Raw genomic sequence first — 16,386 nt, forward strand, 5'->3', positions numbered from 1 at the left:
TAATTTTTTATTTGACAAGGAATATTTGATTCAGCTAGTTACAGATGAACCAGACAGTACATATGTGTATCAGCTCATCAGATTAAATATTCTAAGTCAAAAGAAGGTGGTCGTTCAATCAAGTCGAAGATCGTAATTGTTTAAAGAAGACTGAAGACTTTGCTGAAGAAGAAAAAGGATAATTGATTATCTAATTAATTATTTCATTTCTCAAAATAATAATATTGGATGTGTAATTTATTTATTAAATTAATTCTATCTCGAATTAATTTAATTTATGAATTTATGCATTTAAAATACTTAAATGAATATTAATTGGTTAATTAATTAAAGGGAAATTGGATTGTCTACTTAAAAAACACAAGGAAAGACAATCTATTTGATTATCTAGTTGGAAAACAACAAGGAAAAACAATCTAATTGATTGTCTAAGTGTTAAACCACAAGGAAAGATAATCTAAGGCTTTGTCTTGTTAAAATCAACAAGGTAAGACAATCCAAAAGATTGTCTTGTTGATTTAAGCAAGGTAAGAATCTTACCGCTTCCTTCCCTTTCCCTCCACACGGCAAGACAATCTTTTAGATTGTCTTACCGATTGTGGCAATTGTCTTGCCTTGGTAGCTTGCAAGACAATCTTTGTGATTGTCTTGCCGATTGGAACATAGCAAGACAATGGCTCTGATTGTCTTACCTTACTTCCAGATTGTCTTACCTTCCCTCAGATTGTCTTGCCCACGGATTTGATTGTCTTACTAGTTGTAGACAATCTATTTTATTGTCTTACAAGGCCTAAAACAGCAAGACAAAGTGCTTAATTGTCTTAGCAAGCTAGGGATTGTCTTTGCCACCATTGTCTTACTAGTTCAAGGGTTTTGCCTATAAATATGGCTCTCCCTCATTCATTTGTTGTTGTTCAAAGTATTGTAAAGCTTTCAAGTAGTGCTAAACTTGCTATTCGTTAAATCCACAGTTTACTGTGCTTTGATCATTCGGTTGTTTTGTTCCGCTAAGTTAGAATACTTTCTGTCAAATTTATTCTACAAACTAGTGGACATTAAAACGAACCATATTAATTATATAACGATTTACACATTGTTATATTAATTAATTAATTAAAATCTGATTAGCAAGTTTATATCCAATCAGATTATTCCGCTGCGATTATTTTTAAGTGACGATTGTATTCAACCCCCCTTCTACAATCGTTCCAGGACGTAACAATTGGCATCAGAGCGAGGTTGATACCATTTTACCGTATCAGATCCTATACACACTCTGTAATGTCCAAATATTTTTTATTCGAATTAATTTTATTCCAAAAATTAATTTTAATTTAAAATATTTTTCTTTCAAAAATCCAAATCTCATCCAAACACTATTCACTTCAAATCCTTAAACATGAGTACACAAAAGAATGTGATGAACATCCTCGAGAGTGACAGTGGCCTCTCCGAACGGTAGGTGGAAGGTGTGCGTCTCTCCACGCCATCTCTCGATGAAGGCTGTAATCAACCCCCTGTCGTGCCTCAACTGTCCCAGCCTAAATATGCAATCAAAACCTAAGTCCCTAATGGCATCCATGATCCTCTGATGCGGTTTGTGGGTCCGAACTTTCTTCCAATACTCCCCATAGTTTATCCTCAGTCTTAAATCAGACGGTGCCTGAAATAATTGCAGTGCACCAAATATTAGTCCCTGTAGGCTCCTGTTGGCTACACAGCCGTACAAATGTAAAAAAATAGCACGAAAGGAGGAGATTACCTCTCTGTTGTCCCAGACATCTCGAGACCTGTGCACCGACTGTAATGTCAACAAACGCCTGTCTACAGGGCCGGGACCAGAACTACCAACATCCATCTGCGAAATTTAACTTACTATTAACATTGAAATTTATGAAATATTATTATGACAATTTTTAATATATTTCATATCCGACAATAATATAATATTGTAATAATAATATTTATTGTAATAATATAATATTGTAATATATTTATTATTTTCGATTGTTTTTAATTCTAAATTTGAAATATTGTTCTTTAACTATTAACATTGATTTTTTAATATATATTTGTAATATTAAATATTATTTTATTTGATATTGAACTTATTGTAATCATTTTATTACAACATTGTAATATTGAAATATTTCCCATCCGAATTTTATTTGATATGGTTTAAAAATATTTGAATAAATTATTAAATTTCAAATTCCAATTTTATTAAAATATTGTATTATTTTATTGTAATAATATAATATTTTAATAATTTTAATTTTTTTGTAATAATATAATTCCAAATATTGTACTATATTTAGTAATTTCTATTATATTTTAATTTTAAATGTGAAATATTGTGCTTCTACTATTTTTACAAAAATACGAAATTTTTTATCAATATTTTTTATGCAATTCAAAATAAACTTTCTCTAATTCAAAATATTTGTATTAAAAATAAATTTTCTACTTTTTTAATATTTGTATTAAAATAAACTTCATATCAGAATTTTATTAAAATATTGTATTAATTTTATTGTAATAATATAATATTGTCATAATTTTAATTTTAATTGTAATAATATAACATTGTAATAAATTTAATTTCTGATCTAATAACATAATATTTATTGTAATTCCAAATATTGTACTATATTTATTATTTTATATGATTTTTTAATTTTAAATTTGAAATAATTATCTTTAACTATTTTTACAAATCCGAATTTTTTTATTTATTGTAATAATATAACATTGTAATAATTTTAATTTTTATTCTAATAAAATAATATTTATTGTAATTCCAAATATTGTACTATATTTATTATTTTATATTATATTATAATTTTTAATTATTTTATATTCCAAATTTTTTATATTATATTTTTAATATGTATTTCATATCCGACAATAATATAATATTATAATAATATTATTTATTGTAATCATATAATATTGTAATATATTTATTACAATAAATTGTTTTTAATTTTAAATTCGATATATTGTTCTTTAACTATTTTTACAAATCCGAAAATTCTTATTTATGATTTTATATTATATTTTAATTTATTCGAAATATTGTGATTTCATTTTTTTACAAATATGAAAATATGCTAATATTGTAATATTTCATTTATTTTATATTATTTATTATATTCGAAATATTTCATGTATTGTACAAAATTTCTCAAAATTTATTTTTAAATTCGCATTAATTTAATTTAATTTAATTCAAAAAAACTAAAATTATGTTGATTATATTTATTCTACTCTTAACGTAAATAATACAAAACAATTTCTCTAAACCAATATTTTGAATTTTAAAAGTAGCTAACCTATTTTTCTAACTAATAATTTTCTACATTCAAACACAAATCTAAACTAAAATTACCACCACCACTGCTAATCAACAACAATCACCAAAAAATATTCAAACAACTCATATGCTTTAGATCTACTACCAACTAACAAGAATCAATTTAAATCATCACCAAAAAATAATCAAAAAATTCATATCATTTATACACATGCATGCATAATTTTCAACAAGATTGAGATTGATTTTTACCTTGAAAAGTGATTATATATGTGATGAAACTGCTGTTGTGCGACTGCTTGGGTTTTTGCTGGGGTTTGGAAGAGGGTTTGGAAGATATGCCGAGAAGAAGTAGAGAAGAGAAATGTGTGGTTTATATGCTGCTTTTCTTGTCCACGTGTCCGCTCTTGGTTGGGTAGAACACATCATTTTCTTCACACTATGTTCGCCCGAAGGGGAGGCGAATGTTCGCCCGAGGTGGAATGAATTAAGGTGGTTAATTTTGTGAATTGAAAATTTGGGTGGTTAGTTTTGTAAAAAATGTGTTCAGGGTGGTCAGTAATTTGAAGGAGCCGTCTTTGAATAGGTGTACTTTTAACATTAATAAATAATTTGCACTTGTCCTCGGTGATTGTGCCATCTTGAAATAATACGAGATTTATATGTGATTAGGGTCGTGCACTGGCACGAGCACTAATACTATTTTTATTTTAAAGGGAAATAGATTTTTTTGTCACTCAACTTATTCCGTATTTAGAAACTTGCCACCCAACAATAAGTTTTTTTTATTTCAACCACTTAGGTTAGGTTCGTTTTTTTTTGCCACTAAGTTAGGTTCGGATTTGATTATTAGCATTATATTAATTCTTTTTAGCATTATTAAATATAGTGGTAATTGGTAATATTTTGATGATTTTATATATGTCTCTATCTTTATATATAGTATCTTTTTATGTACCCAAGATCGTTTATCTTGGGTGATATTCAATTGGGATTTTAAATTATGCTACAAAATCTGGTGGTATTCAATTGAGATATTCAATTGGGATTTTAAATTATGCTACAAAATCTGGTGGTATTCAATTGAGATTTTAAATTATGCTTTAAAATCTGGTGGTATTCAATTGGGATTGTTTAAAATCCATTAAAATATGAGCGTATTCAAATGCTGATGGATTTTTTTAATTTTATAAAAATGATGAATTTTGTGGCATTATTCGGTGTATTTTAAGTTTTTTGAAATTCCACCAAAATCAATGAGATTTTAAAGCATTGTGCTTAAATTTTATAACTCTGCGACATTTTATCAAAGATCCGCATAAAATCAAAATCACATACAATTCATTCAAATCCATAAACTAAAAACAATCCATTAAAATCTGAATCAAATACACCCGTAAGCATTTGAAATCGGAGTTCAGAACACATTCTCGCAGTTTCCTTTACTTTTCCTAGGAAAAGGAATTTTTTTGCTGAAGTAAACAGGACCTAGATTAATAAAGAGTTATATGTAATTGGCACCCTTTACGTTTGGACATAATGCACATTGCACCTAATAGTTTTGGAAGATACACTTTGCAGCCCTATACTTTTAACCCGTAGACACTTTGCACCCTTTCCGTTAATTTCTGCCGTTACCGTTAATTTTTGCAGGAGCATTTTGGGAAATTCAATTATATTTAATTAAAATCAGACTTTTATTTAAATTTTCTGACCATCTAAACGATATTTTTCGAAAAAACTTAAAGAACGAAAGTTATAGAGAATAAAAAGATTTTTTTAGAACAATAAGGTTCAAAATTTAAATAATTATTTAAAAATGATTGTTCATTTTTACAAGATTTCTAATTTTTGAATTTTTTTAGAATAATTATAAAAATAATTACGAAAATTTTGAACCTTATAGTTTTAAGAAGATTTTTTTATTCTCTACAACTTTCGTTCTTTAAATTTTTTCGAAAAATATCGTTTAAATGGTCAGAAAATTTAAATAAAGATCTGATTTTAATTAAATATAATTAAATTTCCCAAAATGCCCCTGCAAAAGTTAACGGTAACGGCAGAAATGAACGGAAAAGGTGCAAAGTGTTTACGGGTTAAAAGTCTGGGGCTGCAAAGTGTATTTTCCAAAACAATTAGGTGCAATGTGCATTATGTCCAAATATAAAGGGTGCGAATTACATATAACTCATTAATAAAAGAACTTTAGTAATAGAATGGGATGAACTATGAGGGGGCAAGAGAGACAAGCAAGCAATGAGGCATCGCCGTGTTTTAGTTGTTGGGAACAATAACAACATAGTCATCCTCGTCGCATTAGTTCTATTAACTTCATTCTCCTACTCTTCTGCTGCTCCTCTATTGCCTTTGGGAATTCATCCTCTAGGTACCTCAGCTCAGCTTTGTGTGTATGTATATGTATGTATTGTAATTTAATTAACAGTTTGTTGTGCGCAGATGACAAGTACTTTGCTACAGATTTTATCAAATGTAAAGACGGGTCAATTTCCTTTAGTAGAGATCGAATTAACGACGATTTCTGTGACTGTCCCGATGGTTCCGATGAGCCTGGTACTCATTATTATTCCTTTTCTTGTTTTGTTTTACCATTTTTTTTAATTATTATTATTGATTTTGTGTCAGTTGCAACTTCAGTAGATATAGAATGTTTATTACACACTACATATTGGATCATTCTTTAATTTGTTGTTGATGGATTTCTAATTGCCCCTTTCTATTAATTGAATACTTCCCCATTTACATGTGCATTTTGGTTTCAAAAAGTCAAAATGACCAAACTTTGACCAAACATTACAAGTTATCTATTCATTATTTTTAAAATCTGAAGATTACATATTAAATAGACTAAATATACTTTCTAATGATATAATTTTTATTATTTTTATCAATTTTATGATATATGTAAATATGTAAATTCCGGTCAGATTATAATCAGTTTGACCGGTCAAAAGTCACAATGGACATGTAAAAGGGGACGGAGGGAGTAACTGCCTGCCCGATGTTAAAACGTGTAATCTATTCTAACTACCAGGATGGTTAACTTAGAATCATTAGGTTCAAACGGGGCCTTATATTGACTGTTAGACGGTTTGGATTGTTGATGCCTTGCTCAACAACTTAAAGCTCCCATGATATATCTTTGCAGGGAGTAATACATTGATTTGTATTCAACCTCTTTCGACAACTCATATTAGGAATAAAAAAGGTCCATAGCTTTTACTTATGAAGCATGTAGGTCAGTGTAGTGGGAGGCTACTCGCTCCTTTTACTATCAGATGAAATAACGCAACAACGTAAAGATATTTATTTGCAGGATTTGGTGGAGTGCTGCAGTAGAAAAAGATTAAGTTGCTGATTAGCAACGAACAAAACTTGGGACAGCTTTGAACTTAGATTCCTTTTTTCTTTGACTTGCACCTGCTGTACTCACGCGTAGAATACAATTCGCAAAATTCTTCTGGGCATTTGCAACACTTCTTACCAATCAATAGAGAAACTTATGTCATGTAATCAACCATGCATTAGCTGTGGAAAGGAAGTAATCTGTAATCAAGAACAATAATATTGCAAAGCTCACAAAGATCAGGTAATGATATTGTGCGTTGTAAAGAGGATATCTTTTTCATGCACAAAATTTAGCAGTATAGAATTACATAGCATTAGAACTCAAAAACACCACAGTACATGTAGAAGTATTATAATGCAAGCACAATTACATACATAAAGGTAGACAGTTCAAATACATGCATTTGATGACCATTGCAGACATCATGAGTTAAAATTAAGATATATAGTTGCAAATTTCTTTAGGCATGTGAAAAGACCTGGAACCAAAGTGATTAAGCACATTTTTTCAAGACTAACATGGTTGAGACATCCGAGAGGATTTATTAATGAAATTAGATGACAATCGAGCTATGAAATTTCAACTAGTTTTTATATCAAAGTGCTCACCGTTCTTGCTATAAAATTCGATGGAATCCTAATCATTAAATGATGTGTGAGTCACATGGATTACAAAGAAGAATTAGAACCAAAGATTACAGGAAATATAATAAAATTGTAGCAAACACATCATCTATTCGTTAATTTTTATTAATATTTTTTTAAGATTTAAGGGAGTGATATATATATATATATATATATATATATATATATATATATATATATATATATAGGCCAACATTCCAGAGAGTTACTCCTTATATGGAGTTACATAGTGCGCCATTATAAATCATCAATTTTTTTATAAATTCTATAATAGAATACATATAAAACGTGATTCTAATATAGAATATTATAAAATATATCTATTTTAAGTAATTTAACACTTGAAATTTGATGAAAAAAGTATATTTTCGAAACTGATTCCACAACAGAATAATTCTGGATGATTATTATTCTGTTATAGAATCATGTTGAGATATTGCATAATTTTAGATGATCTTTGGAATAAAAAAATTGTATAACTTCGTTTTCGGTATAATAATCAAAATTTGCAATTATATTCCATAAAAAATATAATAGAATATATATTATGTATATATTTATAATGGTGTGCTACGTACTCCATATAACAGGGTATGCTATGGAGTGCTACCCTATATATATATATATATATATATATATATATATATATATATATATGGCTCATGTTCCAGAGAGAACCATTAGGGAGAGAACCCTTAGAACCATTACCTTATTTCTAGTATTAGTTAGAGTTCTGCAGCAGAACTTCAAATGAAAAAAAGTATTAGTGCGGGTTCTGCAGCAGAACTTCACATGAAAAAAATGTCTTATTTATGTATTATATTTTAAAATTACTTTTGAACACATACAACGATGCAAAAAAACATGTATTTAGATATAGATCTTGAAAATTTATGAAAAATATAGGGTTCTGCAACAGAACCTTAGTGGTTCTATGGTTCTATTTTAAGCATTGGTTCTCTCTTGAGCGCGACCCATATATATATATATATATATATATATATATATATATATATATAGGGATAGGATCAAATAAAAACTTTTTTAAGTTACAAACTTACAAACTTTTTTTTATTCTCCCATCGTGTTAATCTTTAGTTATATAAGGTATTCATGTTGAAAATTCTTGAAAAACATCACAATTTTTAAAAATAACGCATAAATAAATCGCGTATTCAACACATTTGTTACTGAGGTTCAACATCGGGTGTAGAACACTAATTATCATTATGTTGAATATATCTATAAAGATACTTAAACTATACCTCTGGGGTTTGAGTGGGGTTTAGAAACATAAATATTAGTTATATAATACGTTTAACTTAGTTCTTACATTCAAAAATTAGTTTATGTACTTCTCCAACACGATTTTAATCGATGTTCAACAAAATATGTTAAAAAAATGTTGAACTCAAATTATATATGTGTTGAATGCAAAAAGTTTGTAAGTTTGTACTAGAACCCACCCCTATATATATATATATATATATATATATATATATAGAGTTAAGTTATATGGAGTACAAAAAAAATTGGAGTATTGGAGTACAAAGTTGGATAAAATGTAATCTAGTCATCTAAATTTTAATTTTTTTGTCCAATAATATTTGTAAATATTTGACAACTTGCACATTATGTTCTGCAACATAAACATCGTAATCAAATGATAGAATAATTACTTTTATAAATCGTAGAACTCTATGTTCTGCAATATAACTAATAAGCAGAACAATAATCTTAATACTTGTTAAAGTTGAAAGATATTAATGATTAATTGACAATAATGTGCAAGACAACTTATAAATGATAGATTATATCAAAATTTGGATAATCAAAGATATTATATAGGATCAAACTAAAAAATTATGATTTGTACTCCAATACTCCAATGTTTTTGTGTACTCCATAGAACTTAACTCTATATATATATATATATAGTTATTACAGTGGCTTAAATGAGTCTCCGTTGAAGATCTGGTAGTCACTTAATAGTTTTTGATGAGAATGGTGGGTACTTTGATATAATACCCAATTCCAAAACCATACGTGGAATTTAGTTAAGTGATCATCATACCTTTTCCGTGGTGTCTATATCACACAGGACCATCATATATGGTCACGAAAAGGAATTGATCGTAACAGAACGTGTTAATCCTCCATACCAATGGCTCAAGAGCAAACTTACAAGGTGGATTGAGGTTAGTCGAGTTAGCATTATATACCAAGTATGCCAACGAAGGCATGTAGATGGAGAGAATTTTCTCCTGGTTGAGCTAGAATTAGCAACTCTGAATACATATGAGAATTCGCCTTCATTTAATTTTATATTCCATCAGCTTCACGTGGACGACTTCAGATACTTTGGTCAAACTTTTTTTTTTCTTTCAACTGGACATATATAGGAGTAACATTTGGAAATCCACTGAGGTTGGTAACACTTGAAATATGTTGGGAATTTGAGAGGCAAACAAGTTTGTCGACATATTCTTAGATTTTCTACTGAGTGCCCACGTTTCCCCAATGTTTAAGGGTCAAATCTTTAAAAATATAAGCGGGAGAATGAAAGAATAACTTCGTTAGTCCTTCTAGCGCCAAATGCTGGAATCGAGGTCCTCTTTCATCATATCTAGGGTAGAGCGGATGCGGGTTCGCTGCGGTTTTTGAATAAAACCGCAACCGCAACCGCAACCGCATGCCCTCGGTTTTAGAAATCAAAAACCTCAACCGCAACCTCATCCTCGGTTTCGGTTTCGGTTCCAAAACCTCGGATTCGGTTTCTATCGGTTCGGTTTCGGTTATAAAACCACATGAAAGAAAAAAAAAGAATTCTACATAAATAATTAAACTTAAGTAAAAGTTATGCATCCATCCAAAGTTTAAACAAATAGAAAACATAAAAATCCATAAGTCTAGATATATACTAATACAAATTTAGATTAGTCATGCTATTGCCTGCTAGGTAGCCTATTACATTCTGTGAACCACCACTTCAAGCAAGTCACTGGTTAATCTTCATCAATATTTAGGTGTTGAATCGAAGCTCCAACACCAATCAGCGCATCTGCAAAAAAAAGAGATAAACAAAACAGAATATTAAAACAAAGTTAAAAACAAAATATTAAAACAGAGGAATATTGCACTGCTGTTCAGGAGCTGTCTAATTGGACGAAACCACAAGTGTAGCACGTTGACTAGCCATAGACAAATCCAGATGATACGAGATCTATACTGCAAAATCACAAGTCCCACGTCGGTGAACTCTTTTTAGCCTTCTCATCGCATATCTCCTCTCCTTTATCATCACTCTTTTCTTGGTTTTCCGAATCTAAATGTATCTGCAGCATAAAAATACAAGCAGCGAAAAACATAGTATTAATAGAGCAATTCTTATGAACATAAGTAATTAACTACATATTGAACTGAATAAGCAAACAGCCATACTAAATTGAAAAAACGATATTAGACAAGATTGAAAAATCGAATCTAACGTACCACATCCTTTCTCGATGAATCTTGAGGCGGTTCTTGCTGCACCATAGTCTCATTCTCATCCATGGTCGAGCTTCAAGATGCAGAGCAAAGACGTATATGAGTGTTTGTCGCGAGGGTTGTCGCCTGTCGGAGACTCGAAGTCGCTAGATTCTAATTTAGGTATGAGTCGCTAGATTCGAATTTAGGTATTTGTGTTATCAGTTGAGTTGTGTATCGAGCGTGTGCGTGTGTATTGGCAGGCTTCGAGCCCAATTTATCAAACTGCAGGCCTAAGTCCAAGTTTAATTTCATTAATTCTATATTTCTAATAAATATATATGTAAGTTTGTATTTTTAAAATATAAATTTTTATATAAATTATAAATATTATAAATATTATATATATATATATATATAATATTTTAAAAATCGGATCGGTTCGGTTTTTTTCCGGATCGGTTTCTAGTTATAACCGGAACTGCATATTCGGTTTCGGATTCGGTTTTAAAATTTTCGGTTTCGGTTTTATACGGTTCGGTTTTTAGCGGTTTCGGTTTCGGTTTCGGATTTATTCGGATTTTTGCTCAGCCCTAATTCATATCCATGTTTTTACACATATAACATGTGATCAGGGATTCTAGACAACTTCCTTGTAGTGTTTCCAAGTGAAATTCTCCCCTTCTTCTCTGTAGCTGATTTACTTTTATTTGTTTTTTATAGATACCCAAGTGGGCCTTTTCGTAAATATTTTCCTTTATAAGCCTGAAATATTGAGACCCAACAATATATATAGGGTAGTTATTTATAAAGCAGGACAGTGATTCTCACTTAATTAGATTTACTGTTTTGGGTGGAATATAATATCAAGAAAGTCAATTAGTAATGCAGGCCAACTGAGCGAGTAAATAATATATTGAAAATTTAGTGTACATGGTACTTATAATGCCTTATAATTTAATTTCGTAGTTGTATTGTCATATGCCGGATATTGGAACGAAGTTCATTTTGTGTTGCGGGGATTCAAAAGTATTAATTAAACTTACTTTTGCTATGGAAGTGAAAAAAGAACGGTAGATTTGGTGTTGCCTTGGGATGATTCACAATGCAAAGAGAGTAAAATTGCTTTCTGCATAAGTCAACAGTTTAGTGTGGTCAGTTACTTTTTAATGTTTTGACATTCTTTTAGTGGCATGTCTGAGAGTCGTGTACCCCAAGCAGATAATGATATTGTGTGGTTTAAGCTAATTAAGTTTATCCATAAAGTATGATTCTATTGCATTACCTAATTCCATCGCATTTCCTAATTCCATCAACATTAAATTGTGCTTGTTGCTTTTTCCTTCTTGTTATGTTCACCAGGAACTTCAGCCTGCCCAGCCGGAAAATTTTATTGCAAGAATGTTGGAAGTACTCCTCGGTTTTTGTTTTCCTCCCGTGTAAATGATCAAATATGTGGTATGTTTGCTCAATTCTAATTAAGGATTTACAAATATGCGGGCAAGGCTTGATATATGCTTTTGTCACTGTAGTGCACTAGTGCAGGACTGTGGAGAGTTTATGTGTATTATTAGTATTAGCCTTGATGGAATGGCTAAATTTTAAATGTATCTAATATTTGATTATTTCGCCTGGATATCATTTCCTAATAATGAAATCTCATGTAATTATTTACATATATTTAACTACTGTTAATCTAAATGGGCAAATTAAGTTCGAATTGTTTACTATTTCTTTTCTTTTCTTTTCTTCAAAATTTTTTCTGATATTAGTTTTACTAAAAATTCGTACCACCTAACTTAAACTTCTGGGTCCATCTGCTGTGTTCTTAAATCTGCCCAATCTTGATTTGTACATATAGAATAAATCCTTTCATTTGCTTCAGAATTGTTATTTGTTCATTGAAAAAATTTGTTGGGTCAGTAGTTTAGAGTTTCAATTAATTGTGTTTGTCCTAGATATTTTAATTCGTTATTTTCCTAGACTGCTGCGATGGAAGTGATGAATATGACGGACGTATGAATTGTCCCAACACATGCGTCATGGGCGGGAATCTTGAATACAAAAGGATTGATTATGGTGCAACAACCGGTAACCGTTTTGTTGACAGGAAAGTAGTTCAAAATAGGCTTGATGTTGGAGATTCAGTTCAAAAACTTACAGGTAGCTATGCTAATTTTTCAATCTTTCATAATCAATCAAATATTGCTAAACATTGACGTCTAAATTGATGCTTTCAGGTCTAAAGGTGGTGATAATCATACAAGTTTTTTTCATCATAGTTGTATTGAGTTTTCGGCTATTTCACCGGGGTGTCAGGTCTAGAAGGAGACAATCCCGCTGAGACAAAAATCTTGCTAGTTTTTAGTGGTTGCATTAATGCTGTACCAGTACTAAAGCTAACTGCTGGATGGACTAATATATGGAGGAGGGCACTTGCATCCCGGAGAGGATATATGTTGTTTTCAGTTGTGTATTTTGTGATATTCCTGTATACAAGTAGCCACAATTTGTGTTTATTAGGAACTTGACCCCTCCAAGTTCGTAAATTACAACTTAGATCTCATGAGATTAGATTAGAGTCATTTTTTATGTGTATTTGTTTCCAGGTCTGTTATTGTTATTGGACATAGTTTTCGCTTTCAGCTTTTCAAGAAATTTCCAGGTGATAATGTAGTGAACATTTGAAATTTTCTACTACATGATTTAAGCGTCTTTTTCCGGGTGATTAGTTACAACTGGTAAGCAGCTTACAACCTAAGAAGCTATTTGACGACGCCACAAAGAAAGCATGTGCTGATAAGTGACGCCCGCTTTCATCCCGAAAAAATCAAGGCTATAAAGCGGCGTCAAGAGGAAGAGAAAGCTCACAAGGTGGTTAACCCTACGGGAGGTGAACGAAGACGCGGCCCAAAAGGGATAGTGCTAACACGATAAGGAAAGCATGTGCTGATAAGTGACGCCCGCCTTCATCCCGAAAAAATCAAGGCTTATATATAAAGCGACGTCAAGAGGACGAGAAAGCTCACAAGGTGGTTAACCTGAAAGATGGACTCTAGGCCCAGGACACTAAAAGGCGCATGCTCGCCGCCAAGGTGCTGCAACAGAGGGAGATTGCATGCCTGGATGTGGAGATAGGGAACGCCTCACAAGAGTATCAAACTAACAATGACGAAAGATCTCATGGAGGTTGTCAGCTTTATCACTTATCACCTGATATGAACTCAACCACCCGCTTTATCCCGAGTTAGAAAAATATCAACCACTTTCAATTGACCAAGACCAAAACACTAAAAAATCTTTAACCTGTATTAAAAAAATATCAACCACTTTCAACTCTATCATATTGAGATTGAATAAAGAGGGGTGCCTGATTTCATTTTCGTTTAATTTACTTGTCCTTTCTCAATCTCATGTCATTTTTCATTTAATTTACTTGTGCTTCATTCACTTTTCTGCTGGAAATCACACATTTATGAGATTTTATAAATATTTAGACAACTCTTTCTCATGTCCACTTTTAAGTTGATGTTATGATTTTATCCTCAAATGTTATTATGTTATTGTATATCTTAATTTATCATGAAGAGATATTATGGCGGCTCATAAAAAATTGTATCTTATTGAGATCAACAGTGATAAGTGTTGTACCAGGCACTAGCCACCATAATATAACATTTTGGATGATGATAAATTGTAGTATCTATTTGTCAGCCACCATTGATCTCGCTATTGGATTATAAGTAATAAGTGAACTCGACTTATAAATTATCAAAAATGTTGAGGTAACTTAAAAGTCAATTGAGCGTTTGATAATTTAAAATTAATAATTAAAAAATTTCAAATTATTAAAATAAAGGAAACTTTATTAAGAAATAAAGTTTATTACATATTAAAAATTCAATAACTTCATAATAAAATCCAAAAAAAATGAATTAGTAGGCTTAATGCTTACAAAATTCAAAATAAGCACTTCTACTTTTTTTTGTCAAACACCAGATAAAAGTAGACGTAAAAGTAGAAGCAGGATAAAGTGCTAAAAGAAGTACATGAGTGCTTATTTTAAACTAATACAAACACCCACAATTAGTAGTTCATTGGAGTCCTGATATTTTCCTAAAATTGTAACACTCATCTGAGGCGTTTTCCACCTTTCTTACCTTCTGGTTGAAGTTAACTAGGAATGGAGCTTCTCTTGGCAGATGCATCTCCACCAGATTCTATATGTAAAACACATGATTATTTATATACAAGAAAAGAGCTTTGACTAAGATTTATGGGTGGAGAGCAAAGTGCTTAATGTGCCTCAAAAGAAATACTTTTAAATGTCCAATTAAGTACTCACTGAGAGGCCAAATCACTGTTCCGATGACCTTTCAGTACATGCCAAGAGAGATACAGCGAGTAAAGTTCCACTGGTAGTGTCAAAGGACACCTCCCTTGTGGCTTTTCGACGCCGCAAGCAGTACTCAAGGAATGCCAAATGCAATGAGTAGTGTACTCCTCCAAAAGCTAGGAGGGGAATCAAGTGATGCCATATCACAACTTGTATATTCATAAGATTCTGGGACCCTAGTCCCGAAAGACGATGAATCCTAGGTGAATTTCATACGTGTATCGTACTTGAAGATTCAATGACGCAAACAGCTCTTAAATGATCAGATATTGGCTACATTGCCAGACCACCATTATGTCAGCGGCCCAATTCTCCCAAGGCCACAAAGCGTTAGGAAGAGGGCTTACAAGGAAACATTACTTTTAACTCAAAAGTTCATGTTTAGGTCGATAGTGGATCACTGGCGCTCATATTTGGGACATAAATTTGTCTATCGTAGGGTCGCTTGAATTCTGATATCATGTTAAATGTTCAATTTTCCTAAAACCTCAAGGTTAAGAGAAGGGTCTACTACTCTGCCAGGATCATATTGTATTTTAACAAACAATTATCTGATTAATCTATGGAGATGCAATTGCTAGTTGAGTCCAACTTAGTTCCCGTTTAAATAATCAGTAACATTAATTAAACCGCAACACCAAGAGTATATAAATCCATGCACGGAGATATAGATGATATACTCCAGTCTCCAGCAGAAGTTGTGGAAGATAAGATAAGCACTCTAATATTCATGGCTTGCTGCAGTAAGGTTTTTATATGCATGTTTCTGATGCTGCACCTGCACTTGTTGGTACCAAGGTTAGAAGCTCGGCCACTAGAGCTTCACAGGCAGCAGAAAAACATAACTGAACCGTTTCTGAACTTATTCGCGAAAAGAAAACTCATTGCCTATGGTGAGACGCTGGCAGCAGAGCCTATGCGGATTAGTCCCGGAGGACCAGATCCAAAGCATCATTAGAATGACCAAGTCATTGCATGTCATTTGAGTTTGTTTGTTTTACTGTCATCTATGGGTCTGTGTTCTCCATGAAACGATATATGTCAGTGGCTTGGCCATTTGTGAGCCATTTTTATTTCGCAATGTCACGTAAGGCCTGGTATATTCTGTCATATTTTTCTGGTATATGTTGCGTCAAACTTGTCTACTTGCATTGTCCAATAATATATAGAATCCTGATCATTTTTTGGTTATACA

At 31.5% G+C, this 16,386-nt stretch overlaps 1 protein-coding gene across 1 annotated transcript; it reads left to right on the plus strand.

Annotated features, from left to right (window-relative positions):
- Nucleotides 1-5,534: 5,534 nt before the first annotated feature.
- LOC108210941 (glucosidase 2 subunit beta) lies at nucleotides 5,535-13,495 on the plus strand. Its single transcript, XM_017382404.2, has 5 exons — nucleotides 5,535-5,702; nucleotides 5,774-5,887; nucleotides 12,158-12,253; nucleotides 12,779-12,958; nucleotides 13,036-13,495. Exons 1-5 carry the CDS (start codon nucleotides 5,573-5,575, stop codon nucleotides 13,137-13,139), a joined length of 624 nt encoding a protein of 207 aa, XP_017237893.1. The 5' UTR covers nucleotides 5,535-5,572; the 3' UTR covers nucleotides 13,140-13,495.
- The last annotated feature ends 2,891 nt before the right edge of the window (nucleotides 13,496-16,386 follow it).

Source organism: Daucus carota, chromosome 3 (assembly GCF_001625215.2).
Source record: "Daucus carota subsp. sativus chromosome 3, DH1 v3.0, whole genome shotgun sequence".
Taxonomy (NCBI): Eukaryota; Viridiplantae; Streptophyta; class Magnoliopsida; order Apiales; family Apiaceae; genus Daucus; species Daucus carota.